This window comes from Elaeis guineensis, chromosome 11 (genome assembly GCF_000442705.2).
Source record: "Elaeis guineensis isolate ETL-2024a chromosome 11, EG11, whole genome shotgun sequence".
Taxonomy (NCBI): domain Eukaryota; kingdom Viridiplantae; phylum Streptophyta; class Magnoliopsida; order Arecales; family Arecaceae; genus Elaeis; species Elaeis guineensis.
Genome location: NC_026003.2, coordinates 117,952,585 through 117,972,066, shown reverse-complemented (window position 1 = coordinate 117,972,066; position 19,482 = coordinate 117,952,585). Strand labels below are relative to the sequence as shown.

Genomic DNA, 19,482 nt, shown 5'->3' with positions numbered 1-19,482 from the left:
ACCTTTAAATCATCATTTCTTGATCTTTCATTTGTTCCTTCTTCTGCAGTCTAAAAAACATGACCAGATCCTGATTGTCTTTGAATAACTTACTGGGTATGGAATAGCAGCAGGGTTCTGTTTCAATAGCAAATTTCGCTGAACCACTCTACAGGTCATATAGGTCCAGAGTATCCCTCATTTATCTAAGTGAAACATAGCATAAAATGAGGATTTAGAGGAAAAGATGTCATATAGATGTTTAGTGAAACTTGGAATAGGGAGGGCAGTTATTAGAGAAAGTACAAAAATTGTTTCTAAAGATTTAAAATATAACAGGTGTCAAATGAACAGCAGACTATCAGAGAGGAGCTCAACAAGGAAATGCATTCAGACTGTTGATAAAAAAGGGCAGCCTAAAGCACGAGGCTCCAACCATTGCAGGGTCTGGGGAAAATCAGTATATGCAGTCTTACCCCCGGACATGGAGAGGTTGTTTCCATGTTTCAACCCATGACCTTCAGGTCATAATGGAGCAACTTTATTGTTGCGCCAAGGCTCACCCTCCACATACCCTCAGATTGTTGATGTGTCCGGAAAAAAAAAGGCCAATGGAATAGATAGAAACAATTATGATTGATCTGAGCATGATAGTAATGGAGCCCAACAAATGAAAAGATAGGGCCCAAATAAGAAATGGTAATAAGTCAAACCCAAAGAGATGGGATAAGCCTATTTCATTGCAGTTATACAATCCAATTCTACAATGTTTGCCCACAATATTTCTCAGCTTTCAATATGTTTTCCCAACTTTCGAGTTCACGAGTTGGTCAATATCATTTGTCTACAACATGACATATACAAACATGCTAATTAGATTTATTGGATTGGAGATATGATGAAAACTCTTTCAGCATGCATAAGAAGTGACATTAGGGAAACTCAACCATGGAAGATTTTTTTTATAATCAAAGCAAATATATATTGTGAACATATGTCACAGGATCAAGTAAATAAACGATTAACCAGCCCCTAGCCTCCGAGATGAATTTCTTGTCAGCCAGCAAACTGCAAGTAATGCAATTATCATTTGTGAGATATGTCATTTTATTCATAGATAATAAGTCATTAAATAGCATGAAACATTAGTATGCAGAACTCAGTAAAGATATGGTAGTTCAAATGTTAATAGGAACTTTCAACTGTCAGCATCTATGCACTTCCCTAAGAGAGAAAAGATTGAACAAAATGAACTGTAAAAGCAATACCACATAGTCCCCGCATCTAAGGCTACAGTCCAGGTTGCCTGGTCCTGGTTCAGGTGGATCCATTTTCTGGCTGCTTTGTCTCCCACAAGGCAATTTTTGATGCACAAAATGATATATGTATCTGCCATTTTTAAAAGACCCATTTCCTGAGAATCCTTTCATAACATCAAGAACAATGGAAGAAATGCTGTTGGTGCTCTTGTCTCCCCTAAAACTACGTTGGCGCAATATTTCTGTCCTAGTGACCTGTAATTTGACAGCACTACTAGAACTCAGGCCAATACAAATTGACTGTAATCACTATTATGGTCACAAGAGGAGAAATAAAATAAGTAAACCTGAGATGCTTTAGCTTCCAGGTCAATCAATCGATCCCAATGTTTGAGAAAATCACTTTGAGCAACAGTTAGATGATTAACAAGGCTATCAAATACATCACCAAGTCCACTGCTCTCAATGCTTCCCCCATAAGCCTGTGGCTCCAAAGCACAGTTCATATGACAACATTCTCAAGTTAGAATTTCAGGTTGAAAAGCTGAGAATACAGATTAGATAAAGTCACAGGAAAAAGTGAAAAGTGTGCATGTCAAATAGAATGCTCCCTAATGAAAATCAATCATAGCCTTCAGAAAATGAAAATAGACATCATTGTTCATGATCTACAATGCCCTGAAACTGAAAAGTATTTGTTTTGAAAGTCTCTTATGGTCTTGCCTAAGTATCAAGTGGAAATAGAATGACAGGTACCAAATTAGAAATACAACTAATGAGCAAAACCATATTGTGGACTGCATAGTTTGAAAATCCAAGCTATCAGTCTTGAACATACACAAACCAAAATTCAACAGAGTTGGATTCTGCTAGACTATAACTCAAATCAGAACATGGTATCATAACTACAAAACTGCCCATTCTGTATCTACTATGAAAATGTATGCTGCTCAATATGGAATTTTCACTTTAAGAGGGCCATTATTATTTTCAGTAGGCAGCCTTTGAGGACAAATATTCACACACACACACAAAAAAAAATCCTTTCTTTACACTGTGTGCATCTATATGTTTATATATTTATATATTTATAGATATTTACATATATTTATGTGAGTTGGAGATGTACACTATTAATCATGATGTACTCCACTGAAAAAGCCAAAAAACCAAGGATCACATGTCTTGGTTGTTTGTAACTTATACATAAAGTAGGTGCAGAAATGAACAATTTTATGATATGAAACCATAGTTTTCTATGACCACATGTCAAAATCATTGATTTAATCTACAGATGTTTTGGCACATGTACATCATGATCAACAAATAATTCTTGATTTAAATGCCCTATCATGTATTTTAGCAACTTAGCACAATAAGCATTATCAATTTTTGCATCCACATGGTATAAATGTTAGAGATCTCCAAAATGTAGATTTTATTTATATCTAGAGGTTTACACATATTAGATCATAATGAGCAGTGTAGACTTTTGATTTGGATACCCCAACATTTATTTCGGAAATGTTAAATCTTTTGCCGAAGACTGAATACTGGCAGTCTCCTAGATAAGATGAAAATCATGCACACATAGAGTATTGATGCAAAAGATTATCTTGAAATCAAAACAACTTGATTCATGGACAAATGTCTACTCATAATTCTAATTTTATATCAAGGGCAAATTCTAAGACCAATACAGCAAGAAACAATTTCCCGAGCATGCATACTAAAGATCAATGTGGCAACATGAGGATGCCAGTTGACTGTGAAGGTTTTATAATATGAAGATGATAAAGTACAAGATAACGGAATAAGAAGACCTGGTCGTGTATAAAAAGCCAAAATGGCTACACTAAGAAAAAGGAACTAATTTTGATTTCATGAAGTTAAGATTCATAGTACTTCTCTAAAAAAAATAATAATAACAAATAACATTGATAGAACCCATCCCAATCAAAAAAGGTAATGCATTTGCTGGTTATGGTGATTAAAACACATGACAGTAACTAGAACAAACAAGCACTCATATTTTATCTCATGTGAGAGATTCCATAATAATATTTTAAACATGATAGTGTAAGTTTATACTGTAGTTTAATAATTAATAAGGCCACAATTCAACATATATTATACAATACATTACCTAAAAGGAAGCTGAGCAGCAATTAATTACTTCTATTATTACAAAACCATGAAATAGCATCCAAGCTCTTAAAATCGGAAATCTGGAAATTATTTAAAACGTTAAAAGTAAAATCCCACTCTTGTGAGACCAAGCAAATGATTCAAAAAAAGGAAGAACTAAAATTAATCAATAGATATTCACGAAAGAAACAGTAACAACATTCACAAAGTTGACCTTGTCTTAGTTTCAAGTATGTATACATAGAGATATTCATCTCTTCAAGTTTATTTTATGTAGATCAAGGGGTTTATGTTGCAGCCTAAATTCAAGTAATTAATTTGTTCTTCTGAAAACATTTGGGCTAAGACCAACAGCTGGTAGCTTAGCTGGTAGGCATCTACCTCTCCAAGTGGGAGATCTCAGCTCAAACTTGAGTGGTGATTAGCCATGAAAAACCATCATTTGCGCAAAAAAGGAAATATTTGGGTTCAGAATTGGCATGTTTTACTGAAGGCAAGAAATCACATTCATGCCTGTGAAAATAATTAACAGAAGGGTTATGGCAAGGTTTTTAAATTTCCACAACCACAAGTATACACTGACATAACATTCACTATTATAAGTTTATATGACACCAGCAATTCTTGAACTTACTATACATAAACTCTTGATGACTTCTCACTCTCTAAGACCAAGAATAGTTCTAGCTTATGTTTATTTAAAATTACCAGTAATAAAGTAGACACATTTGACACAGTAGAATGTACAGTTTAGGTTGAACATTCTTGAAGCCATTCAACTATTGCAAAATGAAGGTCCCTTAAAGATTATATCAGAAATAATAAAGAAAAAGGGAAACCAAAAAAGATCCCCAAAATTGAGTTGCAAAAGTTTAGGAAGATGTCAGCTTCCATTTTAATATGTAATTAGCATTATATTCTTAAGGAATTCCAACAATTTTTGAACCTTCATATTCAATATCCAGGTGCGTTGATTCAATGCCTCAGTGGTGATGTAAAGATCAATTAGCAAAAGTGCATCCATTAACTAAATTAGGTTTAATAATATAACTTGTCAAATGTTATTATGGAAATAGTATGTGGAGAGAGAAACCTCAAAGAGATCATTTTTTAGTCTCATAGAAGTAAATGCCAATAGTAGATATAACTATCTAATTTTAGGCCCCATGATAAAAGTCATAATCATAAGTGTGCTGTACAAGGACAGATATAAGAATATGAAAGGGAAAAGGATAAATAGACTAGAAGAAAATCAAATAACGGAGCAGACATTATAAAGGAAGCTATTCTTCGTTTCTGGGAAGCAGATAGCACCCTATCAATGAGCACAAAGCTGTATCTAAAACACTTTGTTTCCCATGTTCCTTGAGAGCTGAGAAGCCCTTTATCTAGAAAAGATTGTGACCAAGTTCTGATTATCCAGAAATAGAAAAAAGTTCCCATCACACTAAGATCTCAATTCCAATTAACCTAATACTTCACAAGACTATGTAAGGCTGACTAATTTACCTTGTGATACAGTGTACAGATGTTGAGGTGACGACAACTTTTGCATATTGCTGGATTCTGCAATATTATTAAACATGAAACTTCTGTAAATCAGTTCCATATATCTAGGATGGAGATAATATTTTTGATATTTATACCTGTAGCATAGGAGGAAGATTTTGCATAGTTGATGCCTTCAAAATATCAGTTGCAAGCTCATTTCGGCGCATAATTATCCCAACCAAGTTAGACTGTTGAGTTTTAATACCCTTTAAGAAAAACATGAGTCAGGCCGGTATTCCCACATGCATATAATATAAAGAACATGGCTGGCTGCTGACCTTACCCGTGTCTGATCTGTATGAAGGTAATACAGAAGACCAGAATCAATGTCCTTCGTCAAGTATCTGAAGCGAAGAGTGTTCCGTTTCAAACATCAGTCCGATAGAACACCAATAGGATATAGTTTAAAGAAGGCCATGTCAGATTGAATATATCAAGTAAAACATACCTTTCAGACATTAGAAGAGTATACAGTATGACCTGGGCACTATGTTCCATAGCAGACTGCAGAGGCAGATACGTTTGTGGCAAGAATGGCAGACAAAAATGAGTTATAAGCTTATTTAAATTGTAAGACATAATCAAGGTTTAAACTATCAGCTGCTAAAAGTTTTCGAAAAGATCCATTATATATATATATATATATAACGGGAATTTAAGAAGTGGCTATTACTGGACTGCTGTTCTGTTATTGTTGCCGTTGTATGACAAGAATAGTAGCAATACCATAATTACCTGACTGTTATTCAACAGTCATACTGCCCACCTAAATAAAATATTTTTTGAAAAGATTTTAACTTTTTGAAAAAATAATTTTTCATTTGGTGAACTGTTATTTTTCTGTCACTGACCATCATTTTCTGTTGTAACAGTGAAAAACTGAAATTATAATGCCAAATAAAGGCCATGAAAGTGTTCATTTCTTTCTTTCCCAAAAGAAATCCCACTCTAGGCTGATCTGGGCAAATAATAGAAATTGTAGAAGTTATAATGGCCAATAACAGTTGCAGCGAGATGCTGCTATAATAGGATTTAAATGGCATCATTGATTCCTCGAAAGGGCCTATGCATGTTTAACTAACTATATATTGATGCAACAGTATAAAACAAACAGCTATTAAATTTCATACTGTCATATAACATGGATAAAATTATAAAAATCTAGATCTTTATACAAGGCACAGTGGCACCAAGTAAGAGAGAAGCAAAGAAAGAAGGAATGGTTTGCAAATCATACCACAAGGGAAAAAAACAACAGGAATCTGCCTCACTAAATAAGCAAACTTTTGTAACTCGGTAAAAATCTAACCCAGAGGGAGGGCTTCAACTTTCAGAAATAGGAATGCTTCATAGATACTGTTACCTTGGTTGATATCAAATACAGGCACAGAATGTCAAATATTGGCACATGAATATGCCTTGTTGTGAGTTCACAGAGATGACATATTCATCAAAACATCCGAAAAGTTCTATGTCAATGAACTCTGTAAAACAAACATTATTTTGGACAAAATAGAAATAGAACAGTGTAAAACTCAAACAGCACACAATATACACATACTGTCAAGCATGAGTACAAAGTAAAAGGAGAGACCATTCACAATAATAAGATTTAGAAGTAATCTCATATATCCTTTTACTAATTTCATTGTTAATGACATGTCACAGTTACCTGGCCACTAGTTCCTTTTCCAGTCTTAAATTCCAAAGGCATAATTGTCTCATGTGAACTACCACTGCTTGAACTAATATTTACACGAACTGAAGCATCAATTATTCCCTTCAGTCCATATCTTGGAGCCCATGCCATCTCCTCAATATCTATAACCTGAAGTTCTTGTAAGAGAAAATATTTAGAATCAAAAATATGTAGAAGTATTGGAGGTTCTATGAACATTTTTTTAACCAAATTCTTGGTGTTCTGAACATCTCAAATGCATTTCAAATGTGAATGGCTGAACATTGGCATGGCCGAGGCACAGTGCAGATTATGGATTTTGAAATTCTGCAAATGTGATTTTCATGTTTGTGTCAAAAACTATTTGTGAGAATTGCAGAGAAAATAATTAGCAGTCAAAAATGCATATGCGGAACTCAGAAGGAATGCATTTGGTTTATGAGTTTGCATGTCTGGATTTATGAACAGATTAAACTTCTCTAAGCAGAACATCATGATGTAACTGGACGGAATGAGTACTTCTTTTGTTTATTGTTTCAGTTATAGGATATCCGATATCTAAAACAAAATGTTTGTTTCATAAAGCTTCTTTGCATTTTCCAAAGCAGAACAGTTGCTAGAGCTCTATTACCTTATAATTGAATAATGTTTTGTAAAATTCTATTATCATTGAATAAACTTAAAAAGGCCTACCCAATTATAAGTTGGTATAGCACTAGCTCAAGGAACAAGAATAAATGCACCGTAAAGGTACAAAGCTGAGCATGCTCACATGGACGCACAACAATGCTGTTGAGTCACACGCCGAACGCCACATGTACACACACACATGCCAGCCTCTGTGCACAAAGAGAAACTATAACAGAAGTAACATTTACAACACCTATTACAACCTGATGCAACTAGTGAAAGTTCAGGAACAATTATATGTGTCAAACGAAATTTCTCAATCATAATGATACAAGCAGTTTTCTCAAAATGTAAATGACTACAGGCACTGTAAAATGTGATTATAGTATATGCACACATGGACATCAACACAAGCATGCATGTGTGCACTGGATTCTTTCATGCACAAAGGTGTGCGCACACAGATGCCCATGTGCACACAAGCTTGTGCAGTTCATGCACATGCACACATATACTAATCCATATGCATGGCCACCATGCCGCAAAACCCACGCTAGTAGAAGGGTATTTTTTCTTCCAACTCGTCTCACAAAACTTGCATTTATACATAACTCCCATATCAGTGTTTACGCCTAGCTTTCAGCAAATAAAATCACTTTAATAAAAACTGTTAACAATTATAGCCACTCATTTTTGTTCATCACCATCCACTTGTCAATTCAGTCTGCATCAAGCATTCCAATTATAGCAACTCTTATAGAGTTTAGAAATCTAAGGGCTGAATACAGATTTGATCCCAAAAAGTATTAGCGTTACACAAAATGCTTTAAAAAAATTATAAAAAAAATAAAAAAAAATCTATCCAGAATTCCAAATAAACCAAAATTATATAAACAATCAATGCTGATTCAGCTATCCATGTAATAAATCAGTATTTAGGAACCACTATGCATCATGCAAAAAACCAAGAAATTACCATGTTCACAACCCATACAAAGACATCACATTTCAATAGTTCATCCATTTAACCAGAAGTTGTTGATCTCAATAATTTTCTAGTTAGCTTTTGGGCAGTGTGGGCAACTTCCTTTAAGGAACATCATTGGTTTTAGTGAAACTTTAAGTAAGCATGCACACATAAATGTAGACGTACTTTCGCAGACTTATGACTGAGTTAATTATTTATGCAAAACCATATCTAACTATAGGGTTACACCCAATTGTGTCCACCATGTCTACTGAGTGGCTTACCTCAGTTATGCTGACACCCTTTGGCCCATCAGAACTTCCAAAGTCAACCGATGCACTTTTGGATCCCTGACCAAATGACAAAAAAGCATTTAGCAAATCATGCAAGAATAATTATCTTGTAGGTAATGTTCCACTTGGGAAGCAATGAGACACAGCACACTCACATGACTGGTAGAACGTCAAGAAAATTAGTAGTGACAAATATCATGTGACCACAAACACGATTAGAAATGAGAAAAGTCAATCTTGCAAAATTACCCCTGACTAAGCATAAGAAGGAGGAACAGTGTGGGAGGGTAATTGCAAACAACTGACTGAAAAATAATAAGAAGTTTTCATGTGCATTTTATATCATTGGAAACATTTAGGATTCTAAGAGTACTTCTCACTTAGCATATACTACTTATTTTGAAAATTAAAAAAAATGTGGGGAAAACATAGCAAGACATGCCTTGGTAAACGACTTAAAATCCATAAGACCACTTCCACATTAAAGTACGTTTTGAAAACAAGTATAAATTTGACCCTTGGACATCAAAGACGATTATTTGATGATGGACATGTCATGCAGTCGAGGTTTGATAGGCTGAGCAGGATTAGATTTAATCTGGCTCAAATTATGGGCCCACGGACAAAAATGTGATTAAAAGGAAACCCTAGATGAATCATATTTTGTTATGACCTTTCAGAAATTGAAAGAAGAGGGAGTCATCACGAGTGAAAGAGAGAAAGAAGAAGAAATGAGGTTTATGAAGGATTCTGGGGGAAATGACTAATCAAGGTGATTTCTGCTCAAGCATCTAGAATGCTGGAGTTAAACCCTAGTAGGCTTCACTAATTAAGGTATGCAATATTTCACAAGTTAGTGATGATATTATTTTTCCTAAAAATACAAAAAAGGGGATTGGCCATTAGGGTTCTTGAAGTAGAAATTAGATCAGTACCCTATTGTAGGTAATGCTGAATGTATTCGGTTTAATGCTTGTGTTGGTTGACCTAGGGTTTGATTTTTGTCATGACTTTTTATATGTATTAGGTCAATATATAGAAATTTAAATCTGGAAAGTACCAAGATTTAATCCTCTTTCTAAAAGACTATTTACATTAATTTTGGAGCACCTGTTCTGTAGGGTAGTATACCTGAAAACTGAAATAGGGTTTTTTTCCTACCTAGGATATACTCATAATTTTGAAAAAAAAATTATGGATTAAAGCTCTAAATGTGAACTACATCCAGATTTAACTAAAGTTAAAAATTCCATTCCTTGCCAACTTTTTCTGGAAAACTCTCCGCTGCCAACGTTGCCAGACTTGTGGTAATAATAGATTAGTCATTTTTAGCATATACATTTAATGCCTACAGGCCTAGGGATTATTTGGAATGGAATAGAGTTGCTATTGGGCCATAGGAACCCTTACTTAGGGGTCATCATGAAGAAAAATTATGCTTTAAAGTGGTCGAGCTAGTTAGTCCAAGTTAGATAAAGCAGACAATTTTGGATGCTATTCATTGGACATAGTTTTAAATAATTCTCTTACTAAAATTTACTTGATAGCTATTTGAGCATATTTTGAGGCTACTAGTGGCTGGTTTGTGAAAGGAGTAAGAGATTGTAAGGAGAAATACATGACAACCTACACTTTCTTGTTCTTTAAACGAGCATTACTTTTTTCCACCATTGTAAATTTATATTATGTGATTATGACAGTCAGATGTTATAATATGAAATTATAGATTTATTAAGTATTACATCATCGATTGTTTATTTAGCTTTGAGCATCTTACTTACAGACTTGGATTGCAAACAAACTAATGCTCGTAATGCACTGCTAATTAAATTTTGGAACTTTTCAAATGAATTAAAATTATTATGATTTCAATATGATCTGATTTGAATACAAACATGTGTTTCAAATGTTTTAAGATCAGATTATAGATGACTATTGTTCCATCAAGCAAGGACAGTGTTGTTGGCTGTACCAATGCTCTGTTATGCCTCAACCAGTCAGGCATTTGCGTGTCGGAATTGGTGGGAAGTCTGTTTAAAATCTGTTCCCCAACTCAGGAGACATTATATGCCCATAGGGGCTTGTGTGCCATAAACAATAAGGAGTCTGTTACATATTTAGCCTGTTTATATTCTAATCTAATTCTATGTTTATCAATATGCTTCGTTTATAAATTTTGTGTGAACTCTTTAAGACTTAGTTTTCTTTTAAAGGATTGAAGAAATCCTTATTAATTTGTTATAATGGTCTTCTTGGAAAAAAATAAAGCAATATCAAAATTGTCTTCTAGCCTGATTCTATTTGGTGTGTTACAAATCTCTGCTTATTGAACTTTTGAGCTCACCTGTTCATTATTGTCATAGATTGATGTTAGAGATGGGCTTCCAGAATCTACTTTAGATGGACAGATTATCAATTTATTGGACGAGTCACTTAGAAGGAGATTAGTTATTTATTTTAGTTTGAGTTGGAGTACACACTTTATGTTAACTCCTCTAAAAAGTATTTACCAACTCAAATCAATGATTGATTATCAAAATATTCCAAACCATTGAACATAATCTATATTACAAAAAAATTCCTAGAAACCAAATTCATGTATTTCGTAGGTCTCTAACCTAATTATCAAACAGGCATGAAAATGGGCCATTTTAATAGCATGATACTATGTTTTTCTATAATCTAATGATCAAAACCTAGTGAATTCCAATCTACTAATGTTTAAAGATGTCTATATCATGATCTATAAAGTGAATTTTACATTTATATGTCATATCATATATTTTACTATACTAGTGCAGTTGATACCATTTTTATACTAACTTGATTCATTGGTAAGAAGCCGTCAAAATATATGAATTTTGCTTTCAATGATTTTTTTGAAGTGTAGATCATGTTCAATGTTTAGATCTTCAAATTATTATTGTCTTTAAAATCATTAACTCCTTTTACAAGGAGTCAAAGTGTATAGTCCAACTCTTTTAGTTTCGTAAAACAATTATAGACATGATTATTTCTCTATGGGTTTGTTCTTTGTAGTTTTGGAAAAAAAGGTTGTCTGTTTAGTTCGAATTCTTCTTAGTGTTTGGGCTCGTAATTTCTTGTAAAACAATGATTTCATTGATTGTTTGTACTTTGTAGAATGAGGACTTGGTTGTTAGATGTATATCCTAGAAGTCAATTGGACTGACACATTAATTCTTTCTAAAACATAATTTCGTACTTGACCTAATTATTTAGGATAATTAATTTTCATTCATGTAGTGTATGTGTCCATGAATCATCTAGAAAATTAATGAGATGATGACACATATTCTCAAAAATTGAAAATTTGAGACATGTGTCATTGATGGTTAATTTTCAAATTGCTCCCGATCAATGGATCATCACGGGGATAGTGATTGATCCAGTTAGATTAGTGCACGGATCGCTTCCTTTAAGGTAGATGAGTCTCGATTTTACAGTGTGGGGATATTGGAGCAAGAGTGCAGGTGTTTGTTAGAGAACAATGATACCGAGCATGACCAATACGAGAAATCACTGGGATGTCTACTTACTCGTCAGTGAAACTCTTGATGCTGTAGTAGTATGAGTGGTTCTTTGACCTGCGGTGCCTCGGTGTTCACAGTGAGGTTGCTGTAGTTTAACTACACCATAACTCGATCCCCTAACCATACGGAACCTTGAGATATATGCTGGCTGCAGTAGGTTTATTATAGAAACAGGATGTGCATCTAGATGGGATCTATTAACCTTAGTAGAAAAGGAGAAGTTCTATGTGATTTATGAGACTGAATTCAGAAAACCTTAGCCAGGATAGAATGAATGATGGAAAAGTATTTTCATAGGTTTCACGTAAGAACTCAAATCGAATAAATCTTATATATGACGGATGATGGGGGACTCACGATAGAAGAACTGAATCACACGGTAACTACACCTAGAGGTTCATTACTTCCGTTCTGCTTGGTTGCCACTACATGCTGCCAGACGTCACTAGTGGATTATGAGACCAACGAGAATTATTTTGATGATCAATAATTCTCAGTTGGTGAGTTGAAATTATTCCAATCTATTAAAAGAAGTTTCAATGATATTTTGATGGTGATCAAAATTATCTCACTATCAAATAAAATAGAATCTACAGGATCACACACAAAAGAGATCCTGACTTGATCGGATTGTTGAAATGCGATTTCGAATCGCAAAAGGATCTAATTGTCAATGTGATTGATGATTGAACTATTATGTAAAAGTTACATGAAGGACTTGCTAAGAGTTAGTAAATTATAGGAGGACTTAATTGCAATTATTGTTAGATTATTTGATTTGATCAAATAATGAGGTTGAGTCCGAGTGAAATTAAATTTGTATTTAATTTGATTGGACTTGATTTAAGTTTGAATCAGATTAGGTTTTGTTGGTCTAAAAAGTTTAGACTAAATCAATTGGCATTTGACTTATTAAGAAAACCGAGTTTGGTCAAAGCTTAACCAAACTTTTACCAAGCTTTGACTTGGTCCAAGAAATCTTCACACCCCAAAAAAGTTATTGCCTCACATGGGGACCATGCTAACTTTCCACGTGAAGGAAGTTCAGGCGCTAAGAAAACTTAGCGCTAAAAAGGAGAGGCGGGACCCAAGACTCTTATTCCTAAAGAGTCCTAACTCCTATTTAAAGGGGGTTTACAGCGTGGAGCAATTTTACATGGGGTTAGTGTTAACAAGAGATAGAAGGCGACATGAAGAGATTTTTGGAGAGCACAAAATTAAGAAGAAAAATGGGGCGCTCCATGGAGATGAAAGACTCACCCTTTCCCTCTTCCGACGTCCATGAGATGGACGTGATTCTTCTCCCTTCCTCTCTTCTTACATCCATGTGATGGGCAGCTTTCTCTCTTTCTTGGTCCAAGAGTTGGATGCCTCATCTCTCTCCTTCTCCTCCATAATCAGTCCAAGATTTGAATGGAAAGAAAAAAAAAAAGAGATTTGATCTCTTATTCTTCTTCTTTAGATCTTCTTCTTTCTCTTGAGAAGAAAAAGAAAAAAAGAAATCAAATTAGATTTGATTTCTTGATCCTCCTATAGATCTCTTTGATTTTCTTAAGAAGAGAATCGAAAGAGATAAAAAATTCGACAATACAAGGAGTAATCTCTGTAAGGAAGCTAGCATCTCGGTGAGATCGAGATCTCCTGATCAGATCAACCTCATGTGGATATCTATAGAGGCCGGACACTTGTGCGGCTTCAAAAGACCTTGAAGACATCCGCAGATCATCGAATCATAGCTTCAACGAACCATGAAGATATCCATAGATCATCGGATCGCAGTGAAGATCTACCAGCGTAAAGGTAAAAATCTGATTTTTATTTCTGCATAAATCTTAATCTTGTATATATGATGATGCCTGGTTTATGTTGAAATATGATCTCTATGCATGCTTGATTAAATTGGATCTAATTAGTAATTTGTTTTAACATCGTCCTGACGTAAGATTGCCCTAGCATAATGTTGATACGTTATGTTGCATGGTTGTCCTAGAATGATGTTGAAAAGATTTTAAAATTTTCTTTCCACTGCATGTTTTAAAATTTTGAAATTTCTACATGCATACCGGATCGCCATGTGATAGTGCTTTCTGATATTGGTAACTTAGAGTACCTTTTAAATGGGGTCGAAGAATTCGACAGGTTTATATTATATAGCAATGTATTACATTTAGGGTAATTATTTTTAAGTTCTTGATATTTGATTATTATGTCACATTCTAAACCATGAGTGGTTTTTGGTCTAGGTTCATGACACCATGTCTACCATTTTAACAATCTAAAGAAAATGCACCAACTTATTTAAACTAATACAATGTCTTACTCAATATACTCCTAATTTATGTTGATTTGTGGTTTAGATTACTTAAAATTATAGTAATGAACATAAATAGCACATTTTCATAGCAATTACATGCATTTTCAATACGATATAAGATACCTATCAAAACTCAGTTCATTTGTTCAAAGCATGTATACTCGCCACTTTGAAGAAATCAACTAGGTTAAAAAAGCATGGGCTTTGCTACCTCATCTGCTTTTAAAGAATATCAAATCAATGACACATACCCCTCCATGTTAACACATGAAGCTAGCCGTTGCCTAGCACAGGCATGATATACAAAAGAATGAATTCCTTATACAATAACCAACCTTAATCATGCATCTGGTTCAGTTTTATTGCCCCCCATTGTAATGTCCCAAGGTTAAGTTCCTATGTAATGTTTCATATCCCTATTGTGTGCCATATCTGGAGAGTCTACCTGAATTTTTAGGTAATGAGAATTTCTGCAAAAACTAAAGAAAAGACCATGTTGCTATAATTCCTCTCTTCTAAATATATTAGGTGTAAACAGGACTAAAAGTGACTCCAGTAGGTCTCCCTCTACCATCAATTACAGCTCAATGTCACAGTCTCCATTTTAACCCAGAGAGAATCCCTAAAACATAAGTTTTCTTTTGGGATGGGACCTAAGTTATGTTTACCCAAGCCTGCATTTGGTCACTTCGTTTCTATCCAATTCCATAGTCTGGAACTTCATTGAACAAATGATGTTCTAATACCCCTAAATCATGAGCAACTGAGAAAATACAATGCATTTGTAATTAGATAATCAGGTGGAAATCACATTGAGAAAATATAAGTGTCAAAACAAATCAGTGTAAACAACTCATCTTGGGTTCATTAAGTTAAGCTGTTTGACTATCAGACTACAAAATATAGTTGTAAGTATATGCAAGACAAGTAACCTGGAGCTAATAGCAACTAATTAAAGCCATAACAGCCAACAGGAAGGTCTCCTTTGTACAACTGTGCAGCAAGAGAAACGGTCGAAGAAATCAGGATGATCGAGATAAGATTTTGTGGACAATAATTAAGTAAAGGCCTACAATTCCCATTGTGGTACCTTTGCCTCCCTAAAACATGTGAGCCAATTGAGTATTTTGGGAACCGCATCAACAAGTGTTGAGTATGTGTCTCTCTCATTAGCTGCAGTCAAGAAGGCAAGGCATTTCTAATCTGCTCAAATAAGAAGACTATACAAACAAAACTAACTAAAAAAATTAGCACAACTGCATGCACGTACAATGCATATGGCATGTTGGCTAATCACATCAGCAAAAGGTCATTTTTTTAGTGACCAAATAAATGCAAAGGTTATCTTTTAGTAAGCAAATAAACTATCTGCTAAGAATGCATCATATTTAAGGATGACAATATAGACATACCATGCATTCTTATTTAGGTAACCTAAGGATTCATACCTCCACATGCATATAAACTTTCGATGTTCTTCTGAAGGACTGTTCCAGCATACTCTTCCAAGAAATGCCTTGATGGCGAGTCCTTAAGAAGTCCAGCCTAAAACATGGAACCAAAACTCTCCATCGCACTCGGAAAACCATAAATTATCAACAACTTAATTGCAACAAATAAATGTGTATAATAGAAGAATGGCAGATGAATCCTCAGAGCATGAAACCTGAAAGATTTGATGAAGCATGGTACCAATTAATGCAGAAGTAGAATGCTCTGCACTCTTTAGTCTTTCATCAAGAACAGCTCGTCTTGGACAAGTAAAACTTGAGGCCACCTATAAGCTCAGATTGTCAATGTTCACTATAATGGGGAGAGTCATGAAATCTAGCCTTTCCTAGATGAACAAATTTTGAATTCTGTAAGTAATTGAAGTATTAAAGAATGTATAAATGCATTGGTGCATGAGCAAAATCACTAATTTAAATCCCAGAAGGCAATAACAAATCAGTATATTTGACCAATATTAAGGAATAATTACCCGTGTTCCAGATACTAGTATGTCTGGATGGACAATGACAAGATTTTTGTTATGATTGACCACACATTTCCCTTGGTCATCAAATTCTCCAATGACATTTATAGTATCACCAGGACCAATCAGGCTATAGAACCTAGAATAAGTAATCAAATTATCAGGACATTTCTATCACAGCTTTGAATAAGTGGACATAATATATAGTTTTACATTATTACTGGAAGGAAAAAGAAGAATTCTGCTAAAAAGCAAGGAACCTAAACAGTATGTTGTTAGATCCTGACGACAAACTTTGTTAACCAAAATGTTTTCCAAGCTTCATAAATAATAAGTGCAGAGAAAAGGACAAAAGCACTGAGAGCCCTTTTGGTGCATCCATAATTTAATTTCTGCACTGCAAACAGTGAAAGTTCAAGAGTATGAAACTCTCATAAAAAAAAAAGATTATATATGAAACATCTCTACTGATTATCATATCATTAGTGTTCTGGGAATGTTGGGAATCTATTCGCAGGGATGAGATATTCCAGGTATGCTTAGATAACAATAGTTAGCCACTTATCCAAGAGTTATAAGCCATCCAAGTATATTCTGTTCATTCATTTATTGCACCACTTTGCATTAAGATTGGTTACAGTAATTGATCTTAGGATCATTTAGGATGTTACATGGCTTCCTAGATTTTGCACTTTGCACCTTAAATTCTGAGTTTATGTCCTTTGACAATGTTGGTTTCCTTTTACGTAATGTTATCATGTATATTGGTATTTTGTGCCAAATAGTGTTTTTTTTTTTTGGCACATATCCAAGAACAACCGTGCATCATATTTAGAATAGGTTAGGTGATATAATGTATAAGTCAAAAACTGACTATTCCAGATATTCCAGTCCCCTGAAGAAAGTAGGTCAAAAACCTACTTTAAAAGCAACGAATGAATGTCTTAGTGTATCTTTGTGTGAGTTGCGTAGCTTTTGAAATAATTGTATTTTTAAATAAGGTTCATCTGCTGTCAACATGGGACAGCACAGCAAGCATACCATACAGGGCCCTAGTTAATGCACACCCAATACTCGATACTGCACTCCTTGCATTGCAGTCATTTCAAAAAATTCATAAACAAAATTTATACTAACCACTCATCACATAAATGCACAATCCGCTCTTGGCCAGTCTGTTCATTCAACAAGCGAAGAACCTAAAAGTAAGAAATTTTGCCATTAGTGCAACAAAGAGCTCCCATGAACAGCATACTATATCACATTAGAACTTCCAAACGTGCCTTTGAAGGAGATCGACCACATGATGAATCCATACTCCTGTGCTTTTCTGAAACCTACAACAGAACACATGCTATGATAAATTTCAACAAGATCCAATGGGCCCTTGTGGAGGGATTCTACGGAGATCAAGAAGCAGACCTCTAATACAAGAAACGTATCATCATGTGAAGCACCGCAAGGCTTTCCCAGTGCAGTGTCTCTGAAACTACTTTCAATAGGATCATGGTCCACATGTATCTTCTCACAAGTTGCATCTCGGTTCTTGTGAAGCGTCAGATCGTTGGTTGTTGGTTCTTCCATAATTGCATCTTCAACTTGATCTAGAAGTTCAAGCAATGCCTGTGAGGAAAGGAGGGTCAGCTATTGGTTTGCCTTGACTCTTTTCTTTCCTCAATATAAAATAAGAAAGTGATGATTTTGAAAACATGCTTAAGAGTGTCAGTTAAACCTTCCGGTGCTGCCTCAAACCCAGCTGGTCAGAAGCTCCAGTACACACAACTCCACCAATCAACTGCTGTCCAGAAATAAATGGTCAGGACCAAGATATCGCTAAAAATTAAATCAACCAATGGTAAAATTTCACCAAGAAATGCGTCAGTAGGATGGTACTTTTGTAGACTGAAATGTATTACCTCGTTCTCGTTCGGACCATAGGACATGGAGGGAGGAGTCCGAAAGGGGCTCTGGAAGTCCAACGAGACGTCATTCTTCAGGTCACCATTAATCCCACAGCTATTGCAAACCTCTGATTCTTGAATGGAAACTCTTCTTGAGATCGTCAAAGACTTGTCGAGTGCCATTGTGGCTGGAGATGAAAGCCACTTTTCAAGCTTTCCAACCGAACAAGAAGGATCCTGCACCACAGAGAATGATCAACAAGCTAAATCCACAAAATTATAGCTCTTTCGAATCATAGACAGACAGAATCTCGCTGACCGACCTGCTTTTGAGAGCAGGGGTGAAAGGTAGAACCATTCGGCCTCGTGGCTTCGGAGAAGATCCTCGTTATCCCTGGCAACTGCTTCGCAGTGAGCGATTGCAGCCGCACATTCACGGGAGAGATCTTCCAAGTAACCTCATCTCCCCCCTCATCCTGGCTCTGCTTGATTAGCTGGATCAAGAATCAAGAAATAGGAATAGTGTAAAAGAAATCAAGGAAAGAGGGGAAAACGAATGTGATCGTGGTAAATGAATGCGAGAAGATCGCACCATTCCAGGGGAGAACTTGAAGCGCTTGAGAGGGACCGATTTGGAAATCTCCGGGGTGATCTGGGACGAGCTCTCCTCGCCATTGGAGGCGGAGGCGGGAAAGGGTAGCGGCGGATCGGCAGGGGGAGGCGATCTCTGGGGAGGGCTAGGGTTAGGGTTGGGGTTGGAATCTGGTTTAGGGTTTGAAGGGATCGACGGGTTGGCTGTAGAAGAGGAGGAGGCGGCGGCGGCGGCCTGGGAGTGGCGCTCGAAGAAGTGCTGGATGCCGAACTTGGAAGGCTGGGAGGTTTGGTGGTTCTGGCTGGGCTTTCTCGTGGAGGAGGAGGAGGATACCCTCTTCCTCGGAGCCATGGGAGGTGGGACAAGAGGTTAGGGCTTTGGGATTCTTGAAAGGGAAGGATGGTGGTGGAACTGGGAAGAAATATTATCGAAGCAGGGAAGTGGGATGAAAAAGGGTTTTTTCCCGCGCAAGCGGATGCACGTGAGTTTTGGGGCGGGCTGGAAGTTGGCGAATAAATAGCACGTGACTGGATTGGGCCCACGCTTGCAAGCTAACGCTTCCAGACGTTAAGAAGCGCATTATTCTGACCTTAAGGTTATCGCTATATCCATTTTGAAGATACTCATTGCACCGTCGGTTCGCA

General features: G+C 35.7%; 1 protein-coding gene across 8 annotated transcripts in view; it reads right to left on the bottom strand.

Annotated features, from left to right (window-relative positions):
- The window catches only part of LOC105054320 (DNA replication ATP-dependent helicase/nuclease JHS1), a 39,376-nt gene extending 20,135 nt beyond the window's left edge, over positions 1-19,241 (bottom strand). For 7 of the 8 annotated variants that reach the window (XR_002165681.3, XM_073246114.1, XM_073246113.1 and 4 more), the window contains exons 1-19: positions 18,839-19,241; positions 18,570-18,740; positions 18,262-18,483; positions 18,078-18,140; positions 17,768-17,968; positions 17,629-17,682; positions 17,483-17,544; positions 16,352-16,484; positions 16,037-16,147; positions 15,819-15,915; positions 15,461-15,543; positions 8,497-8,562; positions 6,610-6,765; positions 5,386-5,441; positions 5,221-5,281; positions 5,033-5,143; positions 4,896-4,952; positions 1,586-1,720; positions 1,248-1,493 (exon numbers count right to left, since the gene is read on the bottom strand). Coding sequence is in view for 7 of the 8 variants with exons in the window: in XM_073246114.1 (XP_073102215.1) it covers positions 1,248-1,493; positions 1,586-1,720; positions 4,896-4,952; positions 5,033-5,143; positions 5,221-5,281; positions 5,386-5,441; positions 6,610-6,765; positions 8,497-8,562; positions 15,461-15,543; positions 15,819-15,915; positions 16,037-16,147; positions 16,352-16,484; positions 17,483-17,544; positions 17,629-17,682; positions 17,768-17,968; positions 18,078-18,140; positions 18,262-18,483; positions 18,570-18,740; positions 18,839-19,189 (2,436 nt within the window). In the remaining variant the exon portion in view is untranslated. The remainder of the gene's footprint in view (positions 1-1,247; positions 1,494-1,585; positions 1,721-4,895; positions 4,953-5,032; positions 5,144-5,220; positions 5,282-5,385; positions 5,442-6,609; positions 6,766-8,496; positions 8,563-15,460; positions 15,544-15,818; positions 15,916-16,036; positions 16,148-16,351; positions 16,485-17,482; positions 17,545-17,628; positions 17,683-17,767; positions 17,969-18,077; positions 18,141-18,261; positions 18,484-18,569; positions 18,741-18,838) is intronic. The other variant, XM_073246116.1, reaches the window with a different exon arrangement.
- Between the last annotated feature and the right edge of the window lie 241 nt (positions 19,242-19,482).